Source organism: Leuciscus leuciscus, assembly GCF_965113295.1.
Source record: "Leuciscus leuciscus genome assembly, chromosome: 7".
Classification (NCBI taxonomy): domain Eukaryota; kingdom Metazoa; phylum Chordata; class Actinopteri; order Cypriniformes; family Leuciscidae; genus Leuciscus; species Leuciscus leuciscus.
The window spans coordinates 20,782,846-20,797,908 of NC_138731.1; the positions used below are offsets into that span (position 1 = coordinate 20,782,846).

Here is a 15,063-nt window from a genome sequence, read left to right on the forward strand (position 1 = left end):
GAAAAGGGACACTTAATTACCCAGGCAGATGTAGGCCGGTGTTATGCTGCTGTTTTTTCATTAAGCTCAGGAATGCCAGATGCACGAGTGCTGAGTTGGCTGCCAAAGCAGCTGATAACATGGAAAGCCTGGACTTGTGCCAGCAAGAAAACAATTAGCATGCCTCGCCTCAGAGACAGAGTCGGTTAGCATCTGCTCTCAATGAGAAGCATCCCATGCTAGGTGCGTGGTTTGTGATGGAAACTACCTCTGGACATCAAGATGTCCTTGTGAAGTACCTCCGTTCAGCCTTCAGCGATTCAGGTGGTTTTGGCAGCACATCTCGCTCTCAGAACCCAAATGTGCTATTTTCTGTGGATCCACATCCGCCATTGTGGTTTTATTTGTCTGTAGTCATTGTTTTCTGTGACAGTTGGAGGGATAGTGCTCCCTTTGAAGACATTTCTTGGAATAAACCAAATAAACAATGTGTAATTAAGCTGGTAAAGTAAGCCCGTGTTTGGGTTTTATTTTAGCGTTTGTTGTTATGGTTAGGATTGGGTTTTGGGTTTTTGTGCCTTGCTTTTTGAACCTGATTTTTTATTTTTTTATAAGCATATGCTATCACATCGACGTGTTCTTTTGCGTCCACAACGTGTCTCTAGGGTCATTTTATCTGTGACAATCGCTGCGTCCGAAATTGAATACTTCCCTACAATATGGTATGCGAAAAACAGTACGTCAACAGAGTAGTTTGTCCGGATGCATAGTACGCGAAAGACTGTAAGCGAAAAGTACCCGGATGACATACTACTTCCGACGAGATTCAATGGACTCTTTACTATCCCACGAGGCCACGGGAGAGGATTTTTGAATGGAAGTGAAGCGCAACTGATGCTGGTAGGTCACACGACAGTGATAACGTCATGACGCATGTAGTACGTCCGAATTTCATTCATACTACCCACATTTATACTATATATAGAACAGACTTTTTTAATGGTTCAAATTCAAATGTAGTACCTACTCAGACAGTATGCGATTTTGGATGCAGCAAATCACTGAAAATAGACTAGTAATACACTATTGGGAGTAATATACGATTGGAGTCATACCTGAAACCAGACTTATCTCACTGGCCTTCCTTAAGATAGTCAACTATTAATTGAGCCAACCCACCGACTAGTCAACTTGTTTTGCACATCTCTAGTATCCACATACTTTTGGCCATTTCTTGTGTATTGTGGACAAGACCGTGCTCTCCAGTCTTGTGGGATGGAAGGGTATGTGTGTGTGTGTTTGATAGTGAAATTGTGTGCATGTCCATGTCCATCTATGGTGTATTAATGTGGGTTGGTTTCCTGATTATTGTATTAGTGCTGCTGATATTTATCAAACACAATGCTGCAATAGGACTCGGGAATCCAGACACACTGTCTGATCAGGACTCTTCCTTTATTTCTTAGACTCATTTAAGTACTGATTACCCACATTCATGGCCCTTCACATTGGCCTCTGTGCCCTGGAAAATATTAATTTCAATTGTGCTACCTTATAAAAAGTATCTTATTTCATTCAGGCTATATTACAGTCCATAACAGAAAATGAGGTGTGGGTCAGAAAATGGTATGTTTATTAAATTCAATTCACAGCAAAATTGGTATTTTCATATTTGACCAGAATGTGTACGAATGCGGTGCGGAGGTGGAAGATCTTTCTCGGAGATGGACAACGTCTTATTGCATCATTATCATCACCATCATGATCATCATTACTGTTTATGAGTCTGGTAATGATGTTAGGCTTGGTAATGGACCCTGCACCAACAAAAGCAATCATAGAAACACGGCAGGAACCCCACTGCTCACCGTCATCAGGGTAAAAATGGCAAAATGTTCCAGAGATTTCCATCGTTTCATTACAGCGCAGCCTCGCTATCTCTCGCTACACGTATCCTCATTCAATGTTCTCATAGCTGGGAATAGGCCTTAATGTGGCATGTAATACAGCATTATTCCCATAGACTGGCACACTGTCGCCCTTTGTTGAATGCCAGAAACTGCCAGGCTCATGGCCTTCATCTCACCCTCATTCACCCTGCCTCGCTGCAAGCATTCAAAAGCTCAGGGCTCATTTAGGTGAAATCATGATTAAACAGGTGCGTTCACTGTCAAATGTCATTTTGCTCGTGGTTTGTGTGAGATGAGATCATATTAGATCCAGTTTCATGGTTTTATTGTTTTAGTGAAATACAAGCTTTTTGTGATGCATTGGGGGTTCTTTAGTATTCTAAGATGACACCGCTGTCATAGAAGAGACAGCAGAATAAGGAACAAGTCTCAGTCGGCTTAAATAGTATATATGGTGGTGATAAAATCTGGAATTTTAGAAAACTCACTTAGTAAACCTCTAAATGCCTAAGGGGACATCATTGTAAAGATGGAGAAGATAATATATGTGTTTGTGCCATTTTTTTTATTGCTGGAGTATTGTTTTGTCATGCTATGTATGAAAAATTACTTTCTTGTTATTTCTATGTTTTTCTTTTGTCTCTTTTAGTAAAAATATCTGAACATTCTGAGCAACAAAACTGCATAAATTATTAACACAGAAAATCTGTCTGGAATATAATTGCATTTTTTCTTGTTGCATTGCCATTTTGGTTTATGGTTAAAGTGTGAGCAAAAATGTCCACTGCAACAAGAGAAAATACTTTTTTTGGGATAAATCTCATGCAGAGAGTGTCTTGTTTAAAATATACTTATATGCAACTAATGACTCTTGTTGTGAAAAGATTCTTAAAAAGAACAGACACAGACTCACAGTTGGACAACACTTTAAACCCCGTAACAAATGTCACAGCAGTGATATAAAATATAAATCTTTTCAAAGTGATTGTTACGTGATATGCTCTTCTTTGTGCTGCATTTATTTAAGTGAAGGTTTCACTTCTCAAACTTATTCAAATGCTCTTGAGACTGTGAACTTGTTAATTAGACTGCTGTTTCACAGCAACAATACTGAAGCATAACTTTATTTAGATAATGATTATGTCAGGGGTGTTGAAGCATAATGTTTCCAAGAAATTTGGTCAACATTTGCTCACTTGTTAGTTAGCCTATGTATTTGAAGAGAGTTGAAACAAAAGAATGCTAACCTTTCACCTGATCAGTTCAAATTATTTGCTAAATATATTTGCATTCTCATTCTTGAGAGCATTTGCCCCTGAGAGCAAAAGGAGTCAATTTAACATATTATAAATACCTGTAATTAGTGCATCTGCCATTTGGCTTTGAGCCATCATATCATGCCAGTAATGGCCAATCGATTGCGTTTTTAGGGCAACATTGATTGGAGCTGTAGGTTTGGCCTCTCTACTCTCCAATAGATCTAGTTTTCTTTATCTCCATTATGTTAAAGATATTATATATTTATCTAAGCCATGTTTGTGCTCATGTATGTCAGTATGTACTGAGAGAAGGTCAAATCTGGTGACTGTTTTTCTGTAGTGCTGAGTGATTTGGCTTTTAAATGAACTGTGTAAATGTGTGACTCATACACACAATCTCAGTTTGTCTGTTGAGAGCTGACAGCTCTGCCGTCCTGCAGCAGCCAAGTTAAACAGGATAGGCCCATATCAAAGTCATGTTTCACTCCATCAATGAAGTTTTACAGTTACTCCAAGCCAAGGCAAACACGGTTTAAGCACAACATACCTCCCACTACTATTTCCTGTACTTTTCTACATGGCATTGCCTGAAATCAATCAACTCTAAGTTGTTTTGTGTTAAGTGAGCCCGCAGCATGAATGCAGCCAAAAAGTTAGATGTAATGACATAAGATCAGGAGCAAGAAGGAATTAAGCCATTTGTTGCGCAGATGTCTTCTTTATTCTTCACTTCTTGGCATGAGCTTAAGTTGACATTTGGAGCTCAGATTTGAGTAATGTCACACCAGTCTCTGGGACCTGGTAGAACAGGTTGTGAACTCACAAGGGTTTGATGATATGTGGATGGTGTTCTGCTTTGTGTTTTGTCAGCATTAATCAGAAAAGTCCATTGGGCTCATGATAGAGCCTTGTGGCACTCCCCTTGTAGAACTCCAGCTGTAGAGGAGTTGTGTGGGAAGACTAGCACTATAACAATGAAAGACGACCCGTGCTGCTTGTTCATCAGAGTGTCCTGATACACACTGCTCTGAAGTGAGCTCAGACACACATAGTATTGTTAGCCCTGATGGGCAGACTCAAGCCATTGCATTTATAGAGCATAGTAACAGTTTAGACATCACTGTGGGAAACCTGGTTAACTGATAAGTCTGAGGTCAACACACACGTGGTATTGCTGATAATTCACACTGATGCTTTGTTTTATAGGAGGGAGATTTCCTGGTACGAACCCACCATGTTGAATACTGTGACGGGGGTATTCTTGACCCTGATGATGTGCTAACAGACCTGGTGGAGGACAAGGACAAGGTAAGGCTCAGGGAAACAGTCGGGTATTAATATTGGAATCCACAAGGTGTATGTTATGTTATATGTGGAGACATACTCCGAGAAGAATCACTTTACAAATGGGATCTAGTAACAATAATCCTTCCCTCTACTGACTTCCATACCTGATATCTTTAAAGAATAATGGCAAGCAAAATGTTAAAGCATAGTCCTTTAAACACACAAACTGAATATCAAAAAGTGGCCTTATTGTTTCAATATTGTTATTGCTTTTATCTTGGAATGTACTTTGCATCCTCAGCGGCATAAAGTAAACATTAAGGTCCTAAACCTAATTCAATGTTTCCTATATAATTCAGGGAGTTCTTCCTCCACCCACCTAAATTACTAAATTATAGGCTAGCTGTTCTTAACTACAAACAAAAATACTGTTTTGTAACATTTTAGTGTTTTTTAGATTAGTTCGGTAAGTGAATGCTATTTTAATTCAGTATCCACTTGTGAACTCAAGGAATAATTTGCAAGAATGATTTGATATGAAAACTCGTAACTGGTTAATAAGAGTTATTCTTGTGAATATAATTGCAGTGTTCACGATGTATGTTATTTTTTATCTTGTAGCCAGACACTTTAAAAGATGTGTTGTGTTTTATTTCATGGTACCCAGTTCATAAATTCATTAAGAAATCTGCCAAATGGAAGGTTTTCTTTGGCTTTGTTCTTGTGTTCAAGTAGTTGTTTGATCCAATGGTATAATAAAACAATGAAGCATTAGCAAGAATGCATTTTGCTTTTCATAGTTCGTCCCATTCAATGGTAAAGTCGGTCATTCCAGAGCAACAAAACGGCAGAGGAAAGAACACCAGAACACATTTACTCTTGCAAATGTGAGATGATTTGTCGAGAAGTTGTGAGAAAATGTGAGAATTTATGGAAAACAAAATCACATGAATATGAAAAATCACAGGTTAGGTTGTAATGCCATATGTGCCAAATATATGTGCTGTGAAAAAAGTAGAAAATATTAAATATACCATTACTATATGTAAAGTACTTTTTTAAATGGAATTTATGATAAATTGTAACCATAATGTATTTATATCATTTTATGGACATTCTCTGTTTATAATGGAAACCGAGCATACGGTTCACCATTTCATAGAAAGCGCATCGTTGACATTTGCTTGAGAGGAGGCCATTTAGACCACCCTCTCTCAGGAAAGAGTGGTCTCTTCAATGAGCCCTCGGGTATTCTGTTTGTCCTTTCTCTATATGGAGGTTATTATATTGAGCTGTGTGGCCGCTCCTAACTCGATAACACAAAAGGGCATTTGCCTCCTAATTGAATTCTCTCAGACATCAGATGCAAAGCTTTTGATTTCTGCACACTAATTAATAGAAGTGAAGGCACAAGGCGTTATAGGTGGCACGCTCTCTCTCTCTCTGAGCAAGATGATTTCTGGGATACCGCTTTATAATCAAAGTGTGGAAGTGTTTTATAGGCTTTAGCCACAGGGAATGCAGCCCATTTCTGAGGAATAATTTGCATATGAAAGATGAAAAATTGTCATGATTTAAAGATTATGAGTGGGACTATTAACTTAGAGGATAGTGCCTAATGTTTCAGCATTCATACCCTCTATAATTGGTCCTAACTATGTCTATAAAAACAATACTATTTTGGTACCATATTTTGATTAAGGCTGTTAATTCAATGCGTTAATTTAATACAGTTGAGGATTAAAAAGTAATATTTTATAAAAAAACGAATGCATTTAATTATGCCTCCTGACCTGTATGCTACAGGAAACATGCTTCTTCAAACCACACTTACAGAGAGCAGGCAGCACAGAATAATGAGCTTTTCACATATTAAGGTTTGATTATAAGGACAATAGGTTGACCAATATAGATTTTTTTGATGGCCGGTCAAAAATGGCTGGTGCCGGTGCAGACAAAGTAACCCTAATTTTACATACACCACAGTAAAGATGACATGAATATGGCATAATGGCCAACTGGATATTGCCGAAGTCTCTTTACGACAAGTAATATCACTTGGCGGCCATCTTTGAAACACCTCTCAGCTATTTCAGTCATGCAAGTGCAGCTCTTTAAATGGGGAAACATCAAATCCTCCAAAGCTGTTCACCAAGCTTACTAATACGTTTCACATTAGAAATCACCAATGAAATCTGACAACAACTGTCTCATAAATTGTTTTGTTTTTAGTTCAGAATTTGTTGAAAGCTGATAGTAGGTGAGAAGTTTGCCTTTCCATTACTAATCATATAAAAGCAAATGCTATAATATAGTCTACCTTTCTATTACTAATAATATAAAAACAAATACTATAATACTTTTTCGTATACTGTTTACTTTCCTTCGTCACATCGGCCAAACAAAAAAACTTAACGGCTGATGTCGGCTGATATATTGGCCTTGGTGATATATTGGTTGACCACTTGACAGAATTGTAAAAGGCTATAATAACATAATAGACAGAACTGTTAAACAGAGACTGTAAACTAATGAAGACGGAGACGGGGAGCTTTGTGTATTCAGGTGCTGGCGTTCTCAGTGCTGTCAAAATTAAAGTCCCATTTCTGACACATTGACCAAACAGAAAAACTTAATGGCCGATGTCGATATTTGAAAAATGCAATATCGGCAGATATATTTGCCTTGGTGATATATATCGGTTGACCACTAGACAGAATTGTCAAAGGCCCAATCGGACCAGTGCTGCATTGTTATGAAAGTAGAATCATAGATTATTCACAGTTTTTAAAGGGCACCTATTATGCCCCTTTTTACAAGATGTAATATTGGTCTTGGGTGTCCCCAGAATGCATTTGTGAAGTTTCAGCACAAAATACCCCACAGTTAATTTATTATAACCATTTAAAAATGTCATTTTTGGAGCCTGTTTTAAAAAGAGCTGTTTTGGAGTGTACCACCTTAAATGTTAATGAGCTGCATATCCCCGCCCTGCTGCTGCACCCAGATGATGAAGAGACACGAATGAGAATGGACTAAACGTCTCGGAATGGTTATTTGATACATTTATGTACTTACAAAGTTTTAATCGCGTCCCCTTTGCAATTATGGATGTGCAACACACACACACACACACACACACGAACTGTGATAACGTTCGCGCAATTTTTTGAAACTACACACACACACACACACACACACACAAATACTGTGATAACGTTTGCTAAGTACAAACGATTTATAAATTTTTTTCTTAAGGGGAGGGCGATAGACGTTTATATACTGTCTATGGAGATAGAGCAGACCTCCTTACATTTGTAATTGCTGCAAAAATGATAGCCTACGTGACATAAAACTGTCTGACGTTGTTTGTTGAGACATCTATGACGACGACAATAAATAGCTTTAGACGCATTTGTTGTTGAACTGGCTGACATCGATTGAAATTACTATTTGCTCAAATCATAAAATACACTTACTTCTGGAGGTGACGTTGAATCGCGAACTGTAGGCAATGATCCACACTTGATTAACTTTGACCCTCGTTCACTAAACAGTCAGTCAGAAAATGAAGGAAGTTTAAGTGGCGCCGTTTGAAGACTACTATGTCCATTCTTAAATTCCACAACAGAACACCTAAGTTACACTTCTTATGAGACATTACACACCGGCTGTCGTTGAAACAATGGAGGATGCAGATCACCGAGGGCGGGGTCTATGCCAAAACCAGACTGTCAATCAAACCGCGTCGGTGGGGCTTAGCGCATTTCTACGTCACAGTGAGGGAAATCTAGAACAGGGCGTTCTGAGACAGTGCTTGTGATTTATTGAGATAGTAAAAAAACTACTGGGTGGATTTTTATCATTCTAGGGTGGTTTTGCTCACACACTGCCAACACACATTTATGTTCAAACACCATGTAAAAGTGAATTTTGCATAATAGGTGCCCTTTAAGTCTTGCCAATTTAAACATTAAAGCAATTTTAAAGGGGAAGAAGATGTGAAAAGGAACTCAATTTTGTATTCACTCACTGCATGATTTTGGTTTTCTGAGTGCAGTTTGTGTAACCAAGGTTACTAATGCTCATATCAAACCTATGAAGAAAAAAAAAGAAATTATTAAGATTTAAATATAAATATTTTAATGTTTAAGATATTAAATATTGCTGAAGAAATAACAGTAAATGTTAACGAACTAGAAAAAATAAGTTGAACAATTCGGATTAGCTCCGCCCTTAGTGGGCTGCGTCATTACTAGTGCGGGTTAGAGAAGTGAGAGTCTCGTCACGGAAAAAAGTGAAATGGCCGCTGTAGCAGTGACGCACGTCATTTGCACAGATGTAAAGTTAAGAAAGTAAGTGAGAAAAACTAGATTAATAACTGAAACCAGGACAATATTGACATCGTTGACAGGAAAGAGTTGTTTAAATAGTTGTCAGTGCATTCGTATTGAATCCAGGGATTAAGCGAGAAGTTGAGCTGATCCATCCATTGAAAACTGCGTGAAACAGATTTTCCTTGATTCATCAGAGATTATTCCTGATCATAATCAATTTAATCTTGGTTGGGTTTTTTTCTTTTCTTTTTTTTTCTTTCTTCCCCCCTTCTCTATTTTATTGTTCTCTGTCCCTCGATATCCCTCTTTGAAATTGAACGTGGAGGTTCTTGGAGTTCTGAGTTAGAACTTTCTGCCATCAACGAGAAGTGCTCAACATTGGTGGAAACTGGTGGGCCAACCTGTTTTTCCTGAACTTGGACAACATTTCTTGTTTCATCGAAGTGGTAGGACCATACATTCTTCCCCCTTCCTTGGACGTTATCACAACTGTGAACAGGAACCATTTTTTTTCCCTTTTCCCCTTTCATCTTGGAGTTGCATATATGCAATTCTTTAACTGAACATTGAAACAGGACGGACACTGAACTGAGCTAAATTTCTGTTTATATCCATCAAGGACAATTAATTGAAAGGAACTCTGATTTTAGTGTGTCATTGGACATTTTACCTGAAATTCACTGTCCCAGTTGCTGTTTTATTATTTGTTTGGTTTTCCATCTTTTATTGAAATTGTTCTGAAAAGAGAGAATACAGAATACTTAGTTGAAATGGTAAGTATTCTCTCTGTATTCTCTAAGATCCTGTCTTCTGTGATTATTTCCCTTGTCTTGCTGCAACGCGGGTTCAAGAGCAAACATAGTCTTCTGATCTGGTCCAATACATTAGAAAGTGGTTTACGCTCAGACTGTAGGACACGAGCTACATTTGCACATACCTAGACAGCGTGCGGTTACTGAATTGAGTTTTCTTTTGCATTTTATCTCACTTGAACAGAAAAATACACACAAAATTGTTAAATGCCCGTTTTGGCGAGTATTCTCGTGAACTTAGTTGGCTATGTCTTAAGTGTTATGTTATGTCTTTACAGTATTGTCTTGATAGGTTAATATACCTGCTGCTGTCGATATGTCGATACTGAAATCTCTCAAATGATTCCAATACTCCTTTCTGCAGTATCACAGATACCAGCTGCACTTTCTTGCTCTCCTCTCCGACAGCGAGTTGACACGCACCCACCTCCTCTCATTCAGTCGTCTCATTCACTCCGGTTAAATAGAGTTGGTGTGCCCGGGTCTAAATTTCGGCGCGATACTGTGCATTATTCTACTCATTCAAAGATAAATTAGTTTTTTTAATTCAGTTTCTTACCTGAATACTACTGTTAGACCTACTTGACCTACTAGACCTACAGTACATTTGTATCTTTATTTATTGTATTTATTTGTTCTTAGTTTATTACTGTTTACTTGTCTTTTAAAAAAATTCAATTTACCATTTGAAATCAAGCTTGCTTGTGCTGTGTGTAAGCTATTGCAACAAAATTACCCCATTGTAAAAACTAATACATTGAGTTAGCAAATATTTGTGAGATAGCCTAATTGTAACGGTAATTGATCAATGTTTATATATAAAAAAAGCTTAAAAGTTTGATCATATAAAGTAATCTCTTCAGAAGAAATTTTTGATTGCCTAGACTTTCAATAGATGGACAAAGAAAAAGCCTAATATTAAAAATATCTATATGACAGTATATGCAGCGTTTTTTCCCTGTGGTATCAAAAATGGTATCGAATATCGATTCTTTTCATTTCAAAGTATCGTATCAAAGTCAGAAATTCCAGTATCGTGACAACATACTGTCTCTGTGGCATAAATGTTAATCAAATGAGAAAAAGCCTGTGAAATTTTTGGCAGGACAAGTTAAACATTTTCAAAAAAAGTACAAAAAAAACAATGAACTGAGCCAAAAAATTCTGTCGAGTTCTGCATATGATTTGATGTTGAAATAGTTTATAAATGAACATTTTATTTATTGCCAAAAACGGCAAATGTTTCCTTCAAATATTACTGCTTTAAGCTTCAGAAAGTAGAAAACACAACACTGTGATCTGTGGTGAATATTATGTAGATTCAGTAACTGAGACATGTTATCCTGCTTTTATTTCACAGTACATGAAATAAAAAAGACCATTGCATTCAATTCAGACTGTAGGCTCACAGATCGGGTAAAATAGCCTGTGATTTCTTTTCTTGACGTGCTGTGTATTTAGGGGTGGAGAATAGCAGTGCAGGAAACGTTGGTGTCTTTTATTAAACATTAATTTGGGGGAATATTCTCTGCCGTAATTCACTGCATTACACACACACACACACACACACACACACACACACACACACACACACACACACACACACACACACACACACACACACACACACACACACACACACACACGTACACACGTTGTATGTGCTTATATAAAAGCATGAACTCACTCCTATTTCTTCCATACTCACACTTGCACACAGTCCCCTGTTGGTATTGTGCCTTTATTCTGTTAGAGCGCATATTTACTCATAAATCCAGACCGGGATAAGGAATGAGCTCTCACTGTGGTGATGTTGCCATGGTGACAACTTCCCAAATGTCACAGCCTGCGTTACTGTATCCTGGTGATCCGATAATTATTCTTTGCTTTTTGAATGCCAGTATCTGTACAATTCTGTACAGTGCTCATTTTAGAGCAGCATTTATAAAAAGTAATGACTTTAAAGCAGGTATGTACTTTTGAAATCAGTTTTTCAGAGCTGCCACATATGGTGTGTGTTTGCATTTGTGGAATGTGCCATTTGTCTAGTTAGGGTGTCAGATCGTCCTCTGTCAGCAACAACACAAGCCGTATTCTTGTAATTACTCAGCCACTCCCTCTGTAATGAAGCTTGTGTACCACTCGAATGCTAAAACACACACAACCTAAAGGCAGATTATAAGGTATGCTAGCTTTGGCCTGTAGTTTATATTCTCACAACTGTTAAACTATATTATAACTCACTTACAATGTTCTTGTGCTTAATTATGTTACAACTTTGATATTGAAGTTAATCTAAATAAATGTTTGTGGAATGGGCCTGTCTTTTTTTTCACCCTGTGATAGGTCTTAATCTACATGGATACTACTTCACCCCAAAATTAATATTCTGTCATAATTTACTCACCCTCATGTCATTCCAAAACTGTATGACTGTCTTCTGTGAAACATAAAAGAAGATATTTTTTGAGTAGTGCATCAATGGGCTCTAATGTTGTTTGGTTCCACATGTTCTTCAGAATATCCTTTGTGTTCCACAAAAGAAAGTCATACAGGTTTGGAACAACATGAGGGTGGGTAAATGATGACCGTATTTTCATAGCATTCCTCTGAGTATTGTATATTAAGAAATATCAGTAACAGTAAGATTACCGAAAAATTAAAGATTCTCCAATCAGGGTTTTTGGGGTCAATTACTGATCACTGGAAGTAGTACTGGCCGAAACTGATCACATTATAAATAGAAGACTTCAAATTAAAGATCGACCAATATATTGTTTTCCCGATATTTAAGCATTTTCCCATAATCTGGTATTGGTTTTATAATATCGGATTAACCTTTTTGAGAATTGTGTGCAAGACCAACAACAGTGTTCAAAGGTAAAATAACTTAAATACATATCGGTTCTTAATATCGGTTATCGGGCACATAATCATGCAAATTAGTGGTATCGGTGATAAAAAAAAATATATATATATCAATATCGGTCGATCTCTACTTAATTTATTTTAAGTAAAAAAAAATAAGAGATGAGATTATTATGAATTAACTCTTTATTTATTGGCAAGCAACATGTGCAACATATTCCATTCCCTTTTTAGAGGTGATTAGGAACAGCTTAGAGCTTAGCAAATATAGTATTCCTGTGAAAAAAACCAACAAAAAACTTAACTGTCTTTATCAACAAAGTAGTCAAATGTAAAACAACACTGCATAGACTTCATTGTAAAAATTAAATGTAGATTAAATCTACTAAAGAGCAGTTAGTCATTTTTCTCTTTCTCTTTGTCTTTTGTCTTTGTCTCTTTATTATTTCCTGCAAGTTTAGCAACAGAAGACTGCGTTTTATGACAACCAATGATCTAGCCGATTTGGACGTTAAGTTTTAGGGCTTTTAGGACTTTAGGACTTTTAGGGAGGAACGAAAGTGCACCTGTGAAGTAAAGAAATGCACTAAAATCGCACAGCTGTATTTCTTGCTGTCATTTGCTGCAGGGTTGCTGTCGTTGCAATGTCTCCGCAAAGATGCTGCAAAGTTGTTTTCCTTTCCAGACACCTGGTAGAACTGCCAGAACGGTGAATGTAGGGAAGCAATAGAAAAATGGTCTTGCGTGTTTTGCTTCATTTGAACGGCTCTTCTGATCGGCCTTTATAGTGACCACCGATCAAACTTTATAAAGCTATTATCGGCCGTTATCGGCACCTGATCAATCAGAGTACGCTTACTAAATATCTGATTTGTTTTGCATTTACCCAACATCATTCTTCTATTTAACACAAAAGGAGACATTTTGAGGAATGGCGATGTAGTACATTACAATACCAGCATATGGTGACCAGGGACTGTCAAACTTCAGAAAAGATAAATAAAACACACCATAAAGGGCTGTACACACCGGGACGAATATCGGCGCGCGTTATTCGGCAGCGTTTTTCAACTCGTTTTTTGTGTTCACACCCAAGCGATTTTCGCTGACGAGCAGCCGAGTGAACATGCAAATTCATTCCCTGACATTAGATGGCGCTTAATGTAAAACAGAAATATATACTCTGCAATACCACTCCATAACAGTTCTCTTTTATCAAGATTTTTGTAGTCGCTGTCGTGTTTGTCATATAGTTCTTTATGTTCCGACACCAACGAGACAAGCAGCTCTACATTCATCTTGCCTTGCATCTTCCTCGTCTTATTTCTTCCCGGCAGTGTCTGTCTATGGGCAGTGTAGACGCTACTTGGCGTATATCTTCTTCGCCGTTACGTATGTGTGCTCGGCAAGAGCGTTTTGTGTTTGAGCGCCCCCAAGTTGTGTTTTACTGTAACTTCAGAAGCTCCAGACACGTGAGCAAAAGCGGCAATCTCATTGGTCGGATAGTTTTTGACGCGGCGCGTCAAACCCCAAAAACGGACCCGGGGCGTTTTTTCAAAAATTACGCTTTTACGCGTGGCGTTTTTTGCGTCGTTGTGCACACTCACATTGGCGCCCTTTTAGTCACGAGGCGTTAAACGTCGGCGAATATCGCGCGCGAAATTCGTCCCGGTGTGAACAGGCCTTAAAACAGTCTATACAACAATTTTCAAAGTCTTCTAAAGCCATATGATAGATTTATGTGAGAAACATGCTGAAATTTAAGTTGCTTTTGACTGAAAATCTTGAGAAAATATAAAATTTTGGCCCGTTCCTCATACAAAGCTATCTTATTGCTGTATAAGACTTTGAAATCCAGTGCCCAAGTTATATAGACTATAGGTTTAAGGTGGTTTTGTTGTTGTTATTTTCAGAGCTTGACAGGCTCAGCTCCCATTTGCTTTCATTATATAAAAGAGTTATTCCTACAATATTAATATTACAATTTTATTAAAACAATAGCACAATATTCCTCACCTTTGAAACTCACCTTTTCTGTTCCACAGAACAAAGTCATACAGGTTTGGAATGTAAATTAGGACATAATTGTAATTTTTGGGTGTGCTTCTAATTCTTTGAAATGTCTAGAAAATATCACAGAAGAAAGACAGTCAAACAGGTTTAAGAACAAATCAGCTATTTTAGTCTGACTGGTGTGAAGATGTGCTCTGGTTTTATTGCTGAAGCTGTAAAGTCGCAAATTTTTCATATTTCATATTTAGTTTCCTTCTGAAACGTTCCTTAGCACGCGCACACACACTCACACGCTCACAGATGCCTGAATGTGTTAATGATATGCTCACAGCTCTTATTCACATTCAACTGAAGGCAAAAGATGGTACATTAGTCAACACTCTCATCAATATATGAACAGAGAACGATGTTAGAATATTCATCTGAATCTGTGCTGCCGACATGTGCCTTATAGTTCTGGGCTGAGGACGGAGGACTAGTGTGGCACACTTGCTCCTTTCTGCCCTCTACAGATCATTTATGACATAGATGATGTTTCTTATCCAGATTTAAACATTCTGCATTAGCCACCTGTGCAAAAACAAGATTAAAACTTAAG

At 37.7% G+C, this 15,063-nt stretch overlaps 1 protein-coding gene across 2 annotated transcripts in view; it reads left to right on the plus strand.

The window, feature by feature from the left end:
* pard3bb (par-3 family cell polarity regulator beta b) overlaps window positions 1-15,063 on the plus strand; it is a 326,232-nt gene that overhangs the window by 12,671 nt on the left and 298,498 nt on the right. For both annotated transcript variants that reach the window (XM_082176476.1, XM_082176477.1), the window contains exon 3: window positions 4,355-4,456. In XM_082176476.1, the coding sequence (XP_082032602.1) occupies window positions 4,355-4,456 (102 nt within the window). The remainder of the gene's footprint in view (window positions 1-4,354; window positions 4,457-15,063) is intronic.